Raw genomic sequence first — 13,689 nt, forward strand, 5'->3', positions numbered from 1 at the left:
CAGGCCACTCAGCCCCTTGAGGGGGCACCTGGTGACTTCTACCAGGTGAGACCAGTACTTCCCTCACTAAGGGGCACGGCACCTTCTGAGGAAGATGCTCCAGGACCAACATTCCAGGGGAAACACTGCGCCAGGTGCGCACATGACACTGGAGCCACCGAGCTGCTCACCGGGAGGCAAGCCCAGCGTGTTGCTGGTTCTTTCCCAACCGCAGCTCCCACCCGCCAGCCAGCGCGCAGCCTGGGGTGCACAGTCCTACCTGGAGGAAGGAGAAGAAACTGCCGCTTAGCCCCAGGGCTTCCCTTCGTGCAGTGAGACCCAGTGGAGAAGATGCTATCTTCTCACCTAGTGACTGGACGCAGCGAGGACTGACAGGTCTATACGAAAACTGTGGTCAGTAGGAAGTCATTTCAGTGTACGAATGTTGCCGACAAAATGCACATATCCCTTGGGTTAACACTTAAAACACAGATAAAAGAGTTAGGAATTCAGTCACTCAAGAAATACCTCCTGACATTAATTTCACTACACGTGATGAATTTGATAGTAAAATAAGACAGAGACACACATGAAATGGCCACAACACACATTTGGTTTCTGAATCCCTGTTTGGGGCCAAACTGACCCTGGCTGTATGGGCAGCCTCTCTGGCGTGGACCACGTCTGAGGTGGGAGACACAGAGGTCTTCAGGCGGGGACACAGCCACTGCTGGGCCCCGCGGGCCCAGGGACAGGGGAAGGGGGCAGGTGCCGGCAGTCCCCAGTGTTCCCTCCTTTAGACACATGGGCCTAGACGTGCCTTCTCGGCAGGGTGCACAGAGCACAGCTGGAAGGTCCGACTCCTTTTCTGACAATGACATACATCCCAGCGGGAAGGGCAGGAGCGTGGACTCCACACCACGAGTTTACTCGAGGGCCCTGTGGAAGATTTCCATTTGGCATCTGTGTAGCAGCATCGTGGGTTAACAAGAGCAAGGACGGGGCGGTGGGTGACGGCGCTCTGTAAGCTGGGGCGGAAGAGGCCTGGCTGAGCTGGAGGCCCCAGGCTGTGGGAATGTTGGGGTGAAGCCACCTCGCCTCTTGCAAAGATAAACCATAGGTTTAAAATCCATTAACATTCATTTTGGTGATAAAAATTCCTTAGAGTGGGAGCAAAATCACATTCCAAGCAAACGTTAAACCTTTCTGAGGGAAAGGGACACCGTTAAACATTAACTTAAAACAACACTGAGCTCAGAGAGGCTGCAGGTCCCTGTGCAGGCTCCACCCTTTAGGGCCAACAGCCTGGGCAGGTCTGTGTCATTCATCCTTGAAGTTCGACAGCGACACCCACTGGGGCACAGAGGAAGGGTGCCCCTCCCTGGGGCGGGGGCCAAGGAAGGCCACTGGAGGGACAAGTCCATCCTTCTACGGTTACATCATGGGGTCACAGCAGAGTTCAGACAGAACAATTTAAAACTCTGCAAAAGACACTTTTTAAAAACATGATCTCTCGGAAAAAAATAAATCGCAACAATTTTCAACTTCATGCAAATCGAGGGAGGAGGAAAGTGGATAATGATAAAAGGTACAGCTGAAAAAATAAACATGATTCTATTTGGGCGGAAGAAATTCATCTCCATAATCTCGAATGCCATGCCCTGGCTGTCGATTTCACGTCTCCAGTTTCCATTCCTGCCCTCCCCGGCCTCCTCTGCTGCTTCCAGGAAGGGGACAAAGTCTTTGGTCTCAGGATGGTGCAGGATGCAGCATGGCACACAAGCGCACACTAATGGGATTCACGGTCAGACGCGGAGGCCGAGGCCGGTGCTCTAGATGGCGCCTTCGCTGTGCAGGCTGTGGTTGGCCTTGCTGTGCGTCACACAGTTCTGTTCATTGAGCAGGTTGGCCGTCTCGTCTGGCAACCCGTCGTGCAGCTCCGTAAGAGTCAATTCAATTTTAGTGTTTTCACTGTCTGAAGACTGAGGAGTTTTGTCCATCCGGGATGCCATCAAGGCATTTTGGTATTGCTGTCTTGAGATCTGAGGCCAGGAGACGGCACAGAAAGCAAACCGAGACAATGTTTAGTTTTAGGCTCTCTTGTCTCCATATGGTATTTATTACACCTTACATCCCCCAAAGGGCCCCTAGCAGCTGCTCTAGAAGAAAACCATCCTTGAGTATAAACTGAGCCACTTTTTAAAGTTCAAGTTGATTCTAGTGAACAATTCACTTTTTGCTGATATATATAAGCCATTTCCAAGTTCTGTCTCGACATTTCACAGAGACTAGAAAATGGCTTCCATCAGCTAAAGCTGGCTCATTCCCCCCCAAAGCTGTCTTTATTGCAGCCTAAGAAAAGAGCTCCGTCTCTTGTGAAGACCGGCTGGAAACGTTTACTCATTTTCTTACCCCCTCCAGCTCTCGTTCCCTGAAAAAGCCACATGTGACTTGGCAGCTCACTGGACAGAGCCAAGGAGACCGATGTTCTTCCCCAGCCAGAGTCAGGGCACAGGAGCTGGAGGCAGGGCACCCGCAAAATGACCGAGGCAGGCTCGGCGCAGAGGCCGCGGGGCCAAACGCTCTCGGTGGAAGCTGACCGCCGCCTGCCGGGCCCTGCCAAGCCGTTGTCTCCTCTTACCTTAACAAACTGGAGATCGGAGAGGGCTCGCACCGAGTAGTCCGGGATGTAGACTTGGAGGAATGAAGAGCTGAGCTGATTGTTGCTGCTCCCCAACGTCGGCGTTATCGCATCGATCCGGTCACTGCGACTGAGAGAGTCCGAGTGATTCAAGCCGCATGGGCGAGGAGGTGACTTGTTTTCACCTGGAAAAGGAGAAGAAACCCAACTGCCTTTTAAGTGAGGTAAATGCAACTCAAAGCTCTTTATTTTCCCAATAATAATGAATAGACAAGCTCAATCAACTTATGCCAGACGCCTCGGCCATGCAGCTCAGCTGCAGGGTCTCCTACAGCACGCTCACGGCTTCTCCTGCAACACGTTCCCGGCCCCCGTCCACGCCAACAGACCCAATCCTCCGAGTTTCCAAGAGCAAAGACCCCGTGGCTGCACACTGTGTCAGAAGCACAGGCCGGGGAGGTGAGGTCCGAGACACAGAAGCTACTTGATACGAAACATGGGCTGTAGGAAGGCAGCGCTGCATTATTTTGCCAGAAGCAAAAACAAAGGACTCTTGAACGTTCATAAATGAGTACATGTTTTTAAAGGGATCAAAACGCTTCTGTCTGCTTTTACCATACCTGGCAGCCAAACCTGTTAACTTTGCCTCTGACCCCAGTAAAATCCCTGTCAGGCAGCCCGAGGACATCTCAGGATTGTTAAGAACCCTGGAAGACACCAAACCCTGGGACGGTTTGATTAGTCACCTTAGGTGCTGGGGGAGTCTTCAATGAGATCGACAGTACTCTTTCATTAAAACAAAGTGAAAGGAAATCCAGGTGAGCCTAAGTGTTGCTGCTTTTAGAGGCATGTTCACCATAGCTTCTAATAAATTTCATTAAAAATAAAACCCACACCCTCACCAGGGCTTCTTCCATTTTTGCTTCTCTAGTCAAACCTATTGCACAAATATCAACTGGGTGCCCACGCTGAATTGCACAACGTCACGGGATTGAAGGGGACCAGTTCTCCCACCTGATGGTTGGCTCCTCTTTGCAATGTATCCCTGACTGGCTCTCAGCTGGTCCCACCCTTCAACTATCGGAAAGTCTGTCATCACACCCATCAAAATCTGCTTCCCCAACTTCACTCTCCTCCACTCTGTGGAGCTCTACTGAGTGCTTTCCATTCCTCTGCTACTTGGAATAGCCCTTAAAAGTCTGAAGATAGCTAAGTCTCTTCCTCTCCGGGCTAAATGATTCAACTGTTCACCTCACATGTTTTATCCCCCCCACTTACCCCATCCTGACCATTGTCTGAGAGTCCATTCAGCAAACGTCCCTCTTTTCTTTTTTTTTTTTTTAGGCCACGCCGTGCGGCATGCGGGATCTTAGTTCCCCAACCAGGGATCAAACCCATGCCTCTTGCATTGGGAGTGCAGTGTCTTAACCACTGGACCTCCAAAGAAGTCCCAGCAAAGTCCCTCTTAAAATATGACATGCAGAACAAAACATGGCAAGTACTCAAGGAACCTCATATGGCGAGTCCCCTTTCTCCTAAAATGTTCATGTAACCACTTTCCCTACAATTTTCATGTCATGAACCAATTTTCCATTGTTAGTCAAAATTATACTCAATAGCAGTTCCTCTTGTTGCTTCCACTTATCTACGAGAACAAGGCAAATTAATTTATCAGATGTTTTCTATTTAGATGACCCAACTTTGATCAGATGACCCAACTTTGCTAAGCCTCAGAGTCCCTATCTGTAAAAGGCGAACAGGAATAGCACCCACCTCGTAAGGTCTTATGGAGATTCGAAATGAGATAAGGTATATAAAGTGCCTAGCACGGCATCTGACACCCAGTAAGTGCCTGATAAAGGAGGCTTGTTAACATTATTATATTCTTTCCCATAAGTGTCATCCCAGACCTCTCCACCACGCGCCTACCCTCAGGATCAAGCTACTCTGTACTTGGGATAACTTCCCACAGGCTGAAGGATGGAACAGTCTGTGAAACAAGGGATCCCACCGTATCCCTGGGCTTTAGCCCCAAATCTACAGATACTTCTGAAATGGTGTTCCCTTCGGTGGGTTACAATTTAAGGTTATAAAAACAAAACGTTTAAAGGGCAGTTTTCTTACTGATCAGACCCTGTGCATGGCCAGATCGCCGTCTGAGGCCTTAGGCAGTGCTTCTCAATCTCCTGTTATTTTCTCCTGAGGAGGATTACAGGGCAATTTCTCTGGTCTCCCAAAGTATCTAGACTCCCAGTCAGCTTCCTCTCAACCCACTGCCCTCTGTTTTCTGAGAGATAAACCCTCTCCTTTGCCAGGAACCCGCTGCCTGGCATCACAGCCACAGTCTGGAGCAGCAGACCGTTTTCCAGGACCTCTTCTGCAACTCGACAGGAAGCAGCACAGTCACCTTTCATCGGCGTGTGGGGAGATGTGCGGGTCTTCATACCAAGGAGGACAAAGACTTTAAGTGGCCACCTCCAGTGCAGGTCATGTTTTGTTGCCAAATTTATGTGCCAAGGTTTTATGACAATAATTATGAAAAAGACTTTCAATTTTAATTCCTCTTATGCCTTCTCAGAATTGTTTTTTGGTCTTGCCTTATTTCATTCATCCTACCTAGGGATGCTTTCATTTGCTAGTGAGCTAGAGAGACACAATAAAGAAACATTCCCAGCCTCCTCCCTGAGAGCCACCAGGCACCGTGTGGAACTGGCTGGAAATGAATGGTGTAGCTCAACCCCCATTCATCAGGTATCATATTACTGTAATGCCAGCACCTCGAAGGCCTGGACCCGCAAAGTGGATTTTCTCATTACTAGATCAGATGGAATGGGCAGAACTAAGAAATCTCTAAGTTCTACGGAGAAAGTAAGACACAAATGACATTTCCCTGAGTTTCGGCCAAAAGTCGCTTTACTTCAGCATCTGTGACATTTTAAATTGGTAGCAGATGCCAGCAAATAAAATAGGGAGGAAACAATACAAACATACACATAAATACATATTTATGTATACATATATGTGTATACATGTATATTCTGTCAGCGGATTTGATTCAAATAGCCCCATGAGTAATATCTTATGCCCAAACACCCGCAATTTTTTTAAAGAGCAAAGACCTGAGGGAATGTTAGCTTCTTTCTAAGACAAGTATTGCCTCCTTTGCCGAACATCCGCATTTTAAGAGTTTTGCAGAAGCTGGATTATGAAATGCAAATCTCATCAGTCAGATTTTAAAATATAAGCTGTATGGAACAAAATAAATACAGAAAAGTTGTACTACCAAATAGGAAAGCCCAGCAATTTTAATTAAAGAGAGATTAAACCTCTGCCTTTCTTTTTTAGCAGCTGGACATATTAGCCAGGCATGAGCATACTCTCCTGCAGGGCAATAATCAGCAGCTCGTTAGGAATGTGCACAGTACTAATTTCAAAACAAAGACAGCCAGACAGGAGAAGCGGGGCCACCTGCCCGAGGAAGGGTGGAAATACATGTACCTCATTCACATGGATGCCACAGAAAGGACCAAAGAAACAGAGATTTGGGGGCCTCACCAAGACAAGTTCATAGTCCTTCAGCCTTTTGGCTGAATGTGTTCTGCAGAAGAATCCTCAGGTTTGGGGCCTCTGCAAATTCCATGCACCGTGACTTTGCTGAGGTCACCAAAAGACCAAAGGGCAGCCTCGAAAATCCAAGGTCAGCAGTGTGGATGGGTCACGCAGGGAACCCATGTCAGACCCACTCTCCCCTTCCCAGTTTCAAGATTCCCTTCCCATCTCCCAAACCCTTTGCGCATCTGTTGTGGGCTTATGCTGTCCTGGATAGCTCACTATTAGTCACAGAACCATGGAGTTTTAGAGCTCAAAGAAGAACTGAAAATGGCCTTGACCAAATAAAGGGAGCAGACCCGGCCAGCTGGGCTTTGGTGGGGTCAACGGAGGCAATCAGAATTATGAAAAGGAAACATGCAGAATTACCTGGAGAACCTGCTGCTAACAACTCTGTTCTGCTGACAACAAAGGTACGAGACAGGGACAAAGGAACTGAAAAATGGAGAAAAACAGGGTGAGACCATATCAAAAGGCAAGAAAGGAGCTCTCTGTAATCAGGGGACAGGACTGGATACCTGTTCTACCCATAGGAGCGTTCAGTTCCGGAAATGCAGAAGCCTATATGATATTATATAAATCAACTGAACACACACTGCTTTCCAGGAAGAGGAACACAGGGAGGCTGAAATCGGGAGAAATCCTACTCACATGCTTCTTTACTAACCTAGAAATCTCTTAAGCCAGTAATACCCCATTGCAGTTTATAGCTCAGAGCGTGCTCTCAAGGACTTCAATCACAGCTAGCCACGCAAAAGGGGAGCTTGGTTCATCAGCTGCCCCGAGAGCATGACCCAAGCTGCCTGTGCCAGCACCTCGATACCTGTTCACAGCACAGCCTACAGCGTCCCTATCTGTGCAAAAAATCATTCAGTTCATTTACATTCTTAATTGGTCTGATTGTAACTTTGACCAGATGCTTTGAAATTTCACAGTATTCCATAGCAATTCAAAGTATTAGAGGAAGGTAAATAAAGAATATCATATACAGATTTCCTGGGAATGGCAGACCAGAGTCAATCAACATGCCCTACCAGGCAGGGGTCACATTTTCTGGGCAGGTTTTTTGTTTTGTTTTGTTTTTAACTTGAGGTATAATTGACAAAGAACTGGGCCAGTCTTGATAACTGATTACTGTAGGGTCTTTCTAGGCAATCAACATTAATAAATAGAAACATTATCTTGGGATTACTGTGCTTATCATTGCATCTCAATGAATATACAAAATCCCAAATCCTCAATGTAAAGTCAAGTAAAACGTTAGGCTTTGAAGTAAATAAGATGCCGTTAATGAAATTCTCTCCCTTCCGAGCATTTCCTACCACATTAGGTAGGAAATTGCAGCCCCACACACTTCCTATATGGAAGGCCTGCTCTTCAATTCCTTTCCTGAATGTGATTTATCCTATATAAATCCATGGTTTAATATGAACTGGGCTAATATTTAGGGTTCAAGAACTAGTGATGCATAAAAATGTACAAGTCACTCCTCTAGCTGTCCTTTCAAAGCCGCCTTACATACCTGATTCTGCCAACCTGGGGCGAACTGGAGGGTGGTTGCCAAGCAATAGTCACAATCTCAGCACCTACTTGTGTTATACAAACATCTCCTCTTGTGCTTTAAAGGTGACAAAGTACTCATGTGAGTATCATCACATTCTATTCTTCTAACAGCCACAGGAGGTAACCTCATACCCTTTTCATAATGAGGAAGCCAAGGGCCTTTCTCAGTCAGATAACCCATAAGTGGAACTCAGGCTGTCTCCGAGGTCTTCTTGGCCTAGTTAAGAATCTCCCCGTCCTCTCAGTAGCAGTGAAAACAGAAGATCACCTTGAAGTTGACAGCAGACACCTACTAATTAAGTGGGGTTAGACAGGCTTTTGTTCACACTGGGTGCTAGACAATGGGGACACTGGCCCATGTGACTCAAAAACCTGCACCAGGATGGTGAGCAGATGCATCGGGGACAGGGGAGGTTTAGAAATGTCAGAGAATTCTCGACATTTCCCTGGCTTTCTAACTGTAACATCTCTGGGCGCCTGAGACATTGTGTGGAGCAGTAGATGAGGACCAACGTCACAACACAGACTTGTCTGCAGGTGCCCCCTCCCCTTTTTGAGACTGGTTTTCAGAAGTGACAGCATTCTTTTAGGATCGGCTATTTTAAAGTTTGAGGTTTATAAAAGGTTATTTCCTAGCACAGCATGTCATTTGGTATTTTGGCCACAAGGTGGTACTGCAGTCCCTGTTTACCTGCCTGCCCTGTTCCAGCGGGGATAAGGTAGCAAAGCAAGTGGTGCAAAGAGGAACCATTCAAGTCCCATCCCAGAGGTGAGCCAAGTATCCGCGTCCATGTTCCTACTAGAACAGACACCGCTCTCTGGCATCTTGTGCTCAGAGCACTAGGTCGATACCCCGTGGCACACCCACCCTTAGTTGGCTGACTTAACTGGCCAGCTCTCTAGTTGAGAAGAGCCGGCTATAGGCAATGGATATATATTAAAACCTCAACTACCCTCAGAAAAATGCAAATTAAAAAAAGTCCAAAAAAAAAAAAAAAGTCCAGAATAGTTAACATCTAAAAGAGTCAACAGTTATCAAGTGATGGACGTGGAGCCGCTGGAACCCCGGTCAGCACGGGCAGGAGTGTGACGGCCTCAGCCACCCTGGGAAACTGTGGGGCTGCAGCTATTAACGCCGACCCCGCCATTCTACTCCTACACATACACCCAACAGAAATGTCTTCACCAAAGGACGCGGACAGCGTTACAGACACACAATTCGGAGTAGCCCCCAAACAGGAAACTACCCCAGTGTCCATCTGCAGTGAAAAGAATAAATGCATTGCTGTATATTCATACCATGGAACACTGTACAGCAATGAGAAGAAACAGAGTATAAGCTCACACAGCAGTACAGATGAGTGTGACCAGGACAACACTGGGTAAAAGCCGCCAGACTCAATGCAATATGTCCTGTATAATTCCATTTACCTGAAGTTCAAAAAGAGGCAAAACTAGTCAATGCTTAGAAGTCAAGACAGTGGTTACTTTGGGGAGATAGTGACTAAAGGGGAGGGTGGGGGGAGGGTTCTCTGGGGTTGGTGATGTGCTGTCTCTTGATCTGGGAGCTGGTTTACACAAGAGAGTTCAGTTTGTGAAAATTCATGGAGGTATGTATGTATGATGTGAGCAGTTATTTCTTGTATACATGATACACTTCAATAAAAAGTTCAAAAGTAAATAAATAGGGTTAGCCGGCAGGTACAGAAAGATGACAATACAAGGGCATTACTTCCTAAAACCTAGCCCTGCCCTGAGGCTGAGAAGGAAACTCACCTGGGGAGGCTGTAAGGGCCATTACACCATAGTATGAAAAAGCACTGGCTTCAAACTTCATACCTTCTTTCCCAGCTTCTACTTCCACTTTCCCCTGTGAAAAGAAAAAAGGGAGCACGTTCAGTCCAATTACATGAATTTCTTTGCAAACTCTATGCAAGATTTAGTCCTTCCTCAGATTTTTGTCTAAACTCCTTTCCCAACAATCCCAAGGAAGTAAAAAAAAGCCTCAGATAATCTTTCCCACTTAGACGGAGGAGAGGGTTAATTCATCTTAAATATGAAAAATTGGATTTAGCTGGAGATGCAGAGGTGAAAGCAGTGTGATGTTTAATTTCCACGAGTCCACTCAATATTTCCCAGCATCCCAGTCCGTGGGTTGAGAGCCCTCCCAGTAAGTGAAAGATGGGGCTCTTTTTCCACCCATGGGACAAACGCTGAGAAGGTGCTCAGTGGCGGTCACCCAAGCAGTTCCACGGGAGCCTGAGTCAGAGCAGAGTCAGGGTCAAACCAACATGGTTTGTCACCATGAAACAGGGAGGACTAAACCGGCTCCCAGCGGCGGAACGCCCTCTCATCTCCCTAGCATGGGTCCTGACCAACTGAGCAGACACGTCGCACCCAATCCCTGGTCATCCAGACACTCCAGAGGCACCGGGACACCATGGTACTTCTCGGCAAAGCACCTTAAGTAATCTCGTTCCATCAGGACAAAACCTCTTCTAAGGTTCTCCCTTTTCTTTCCTTCCTCTAACTTGACTACAACTTCTTCCCTCTCATCATTTCCTCGGGGACACACTGTGCCTTATTCATCCCTCTAGCCTTACAGTTCACCATAATCCTTTTCTGGGCTATTGGAAAACCCTCATAAGCAAGTTGCATTCTAGATTTCCAAGTCAAGGATCAGAACAGCACTTGCTCACCTTGCCTATAATTATTGCCTCTCTAGTAGGAGGGTACGTTTATGGTGCATCCTTTACTACGGGCAAACAGAAATTAAGCTACCATTTATTGAAGAGAAACTGTGCTGACAATTCAGTGCTTATGAATCCATTTTAATGCTCACAACTCTAGGAAGCAGACACAATTACCACCCTCTTATAAATCAGGAGAGCAGGGCTCAGAAAGATGAAGTAACCGAAGAACAAACTCTTCACCAGGTGGCTACACTGTGCCACCTACGAATGCAAACTCCATCACTGTGATCACTCCCTATTATTCTATACCAAATTCCCAGTTATGGAAGCCCTTTCTCAAAACCCTTCTTCAGAAAACGATCTGTTGTCTCTCTTTTGGGTTTTCCTTCATTCAATGGAAAATATTAGTTTTATCAATCTCCAAACAATTCTCTTGCTCTAATATAAAATCAACCTGCAAACCAACAGGCACTAAAAACCCTGACCATGTAGGGTCCTCAGGAGAGGCTGTGCAGCCTTGTGAGAAGACAGCCCTTGCTCCTCCAAGAGCATACAATGCAGAAAAGGGGAGAGCACACAGTCCAGAAAAGGGGAGAGCACATGAAACTCAACGATGCAAGGCAATAAACAAAAATTCTTCCTGTTCTTGTATAAAGATAAATTTTATACAGGAAGGAAAATCTGAGGAGTAGGATTTGAGTCAAGGGAAGGGAACAGTGTTGAAGAAGGTCAGAGGTGGGTGACAGCAGACTTCCAGGCTCAGTGGGTTTGCCAGGAAAGAAGGGGAGATGGGTTTGGAAAAGCAGTTTGGTGAGCAGGTCAGACTGCGGAGCTCCTTGAAGGATGGGCTAATGAGGTCAGGTTCTTGAGCAGAGGAATACGGTTTCAGGAAGATCAAGTCTAGACGTACACGAGAGCCGTAACCACAGGACTGGAGAAAGATCACTATGAGAGGAGCTACGGATAAGGAATCAACATAATTTGGTGAAACCGTAAGGGAGAAAGAAGCGCAAGGAGAGAGGGGGGGGCGTCAATAATCACAAGAGAAGTTTGCCCTGAGCGACTTGAAGAACGGGGACCCCATGAGTGGAGATGGAAATGTTGGGAAGGGGATGCATCAGTGATGGGGGCCGGGAAGAGGGGACGAATTCCCTCTAAGAAAACAAGGCCTTTTGAAGAGTCCATCAAAAAGGCTGAAATGGAAGGACGAAGGTCAGGGAAAAGGTCAGAACTGGAGATGGGGGTCTGAGAGAGGAGAAGAGAAAATGAGGAATTACAGCCCTTGACTGGGAGTAGGAGGAGAAAAAGAAACAAATATGGGACCAAAGGGAAAACGGATATGAGTAGAACCGGACAACCGTTGTCACCACAGAAGCTGGGAGAGGGAAGTACCTCAGAGTAAAAGGATGGTCAGAGAGTCACTGAGGAGGGAGCCATTGTGGCCTCAGGGAGTCTTTTCCTGAAGAAATCAGACTGTGGAAGGGAAGGGAGGGCAAGAGGGACAAAGCACAGGCAGCAGGGCCGCAGGGGAGCTGGCAGCAGCCTTGGGGTCAAATGAGGCCTGTTTAGGATTAGGCAAATTGGGGCAGAAAGGGCGGAAAGTTAGTGGAGAGAGAGAAGGTGGGAACTCAGGGAACAAAAGCCAAAAGCTGGTGGGAAAGAATGGGATGTAGGGTCCCTAATAGAGGGGGGCAGGGACACAATATTCAGAGACGATGAGCAGCAGAAATGGAGGTGCCCGCTGTGTATACCTTCAGTTACTTATCCATTTCTTCATGGACTAATCCCTGATTTTGTATCAGAGAGCTAGGATGTACGTATACGCTAACTGAAAATGTCTGCCTCAGTGACTGTAAGCTCGAAAGTGTCTGTAGGACCATCATGTAACCTGCATTTCTATGCAGAAAATCAGGAGGAAGGATCAAATGCCGCAGAGCCTCATATCGTTTCTATGGATCTCCTGTTGATCTGGATCCTTGAATTTTTTTTTTTTTTTTTTAAACAAGCTACAGGGCCTTCTGTGTTCCATGTCCCTGCAAATGGGTGGCAGCTCTGGAACCTCTGTGCACCCTGGCCTCTCAAGAGACTCCCCCAGCAGCTGTGAGTCTGCAAATTAAATTAGGACAGCTGCTCGAAGATCTGCAGCCCCCAGCTGATCTCTCCCTGCCCCCCAAGACAGGCCAGCAGGTGGTGGAGAGGATCCGCTATCTTTCTTCTGGAGTCTAGATCCATCAGATTACAGGCAGGCGTACTAGGTCAGTGGTTCCCAGATGCTTGGATTCCAAGAACTAGGAAAATCCATCTTCCTTTCAGAAACAGAGAGAGGGTTGCCACATTTTTATTTCATAAAATAAGGATATTTTTAAAACACAGCTATCTACTGCGACCATCATTCCACAAAAGCCCAGACATTTTAACCCCCAAAATATAGAAAATATATAATTTCAGAATAACAGGTCTTTAAGCTGAATACACACAGCTTTATGAAGAACTCACTGCAACTGTTTTTATTTTTCTCATTTTGCCTCAAACTGGCGAAAACTTTGCCAAGTATCAGCATTTAGGAACCACTGCACTAGACTAATTTTGCTGCAGTTATAAAACTGCAGCAAAGGAGAGGAGACCTGTGGTTCTCTCAGTTCTAACATCCTGGGATTCTACAATTCCAAAAGTTTAAAAAACTGCCCAGCCCTATCTCCTTCTCTAGAGGACTGAAGCTTTCCTGGTAGGCAAGTTTCAGAAACATCCAGTGAACACATTTTTTTTTACTCATCTATGTGTGTCAGCATCCCAAAGAAGTGACCATTTTCGAGTAAACCTACCAGTACACAAAGCAGGGCTACCCCACAAGGAAGCGGCTTGCCTGGCCCAAGTTCAATCAGGTGTCTTCTCAGAAAATAAATTTCTTCCATATAGGGAAGGAGCTCCGTATCAATTTTACTTTTGAAACATTCACGAATTTGCTTTAGTCTAGTATATCACACACACACACAAAAAAAATCGAGACAGGACAGACTCCCAAAGGAAGCTAGGGCTTCATGTTGGTAAACTGACAAAACTGGAAGACAGCCTCACTGTCCCAGGCAAAGCTGGCTCCCCGAGTAAAGTTACTACTACAGAATCCTACCTTCCTTTGGAAAAAGGTATTAGACAACTCTTTTCAAAGTTTCTAAGCATCCACAAAGCACCCAGCAGTCACGTGCT

The 13,689-nt window shown here is 46.7% G+C and overlaps 1 protein-coding gene across 2 annotated transcripts in view; it reads right to left on the reverse strand.

The window, feature by feature from the left end:
- Positions 1-1,567: 1,567 nt before the first annotated feature.
- Positions 1,568-13,689, reverse strand: part of CNNM2 (cyclin and CBS domain divalent metal cation transport mediator 2) — a 137,889-nt gene continuing 125,767 nt past the window's right edge. The window contains exons 5-8 of one of the 2 annotated variants that reach the window (XM_082854453.1): positions 9,569-9,662; positions 6,599-6,664; positions 2,621-2,805; positions 1,568-2,021 (exon numbers count right to left, since the gene is read on the reverse strand). In XM_082854453.1, coding sequence (XP_082710579.1) covers positions 1,812-2,021; positions 2,621-2,805; positions 6,599-6,664; positions 9,569-9,662 — 555 coding nt within the window. In that variant the 3' untranslated portion in view covers positions 1,568-1,811. The remainder of the gene's footprint in view (positions 2,022-2,620; positions 2,806-6,598; positions 6,665-9,568; positions 9,663-13,689) is intronic. The other variant, XM_082854454.1, reaches the window with a different exon arrangement.

The sequence above is a fragment of the Leucopleurus acutus genome, assembly GCF_964270905.1.
Source record: "Leucopleurus acutus genome assembly, chromosome: 14".
NCBI classification, from domain to species: domain Eukaryota; kingdom Metazoa; phylum Chordata; class Mammalia; order Artiodactyla; family Delphinidae; genus Leucopleurus; species Leucopleurus acutus.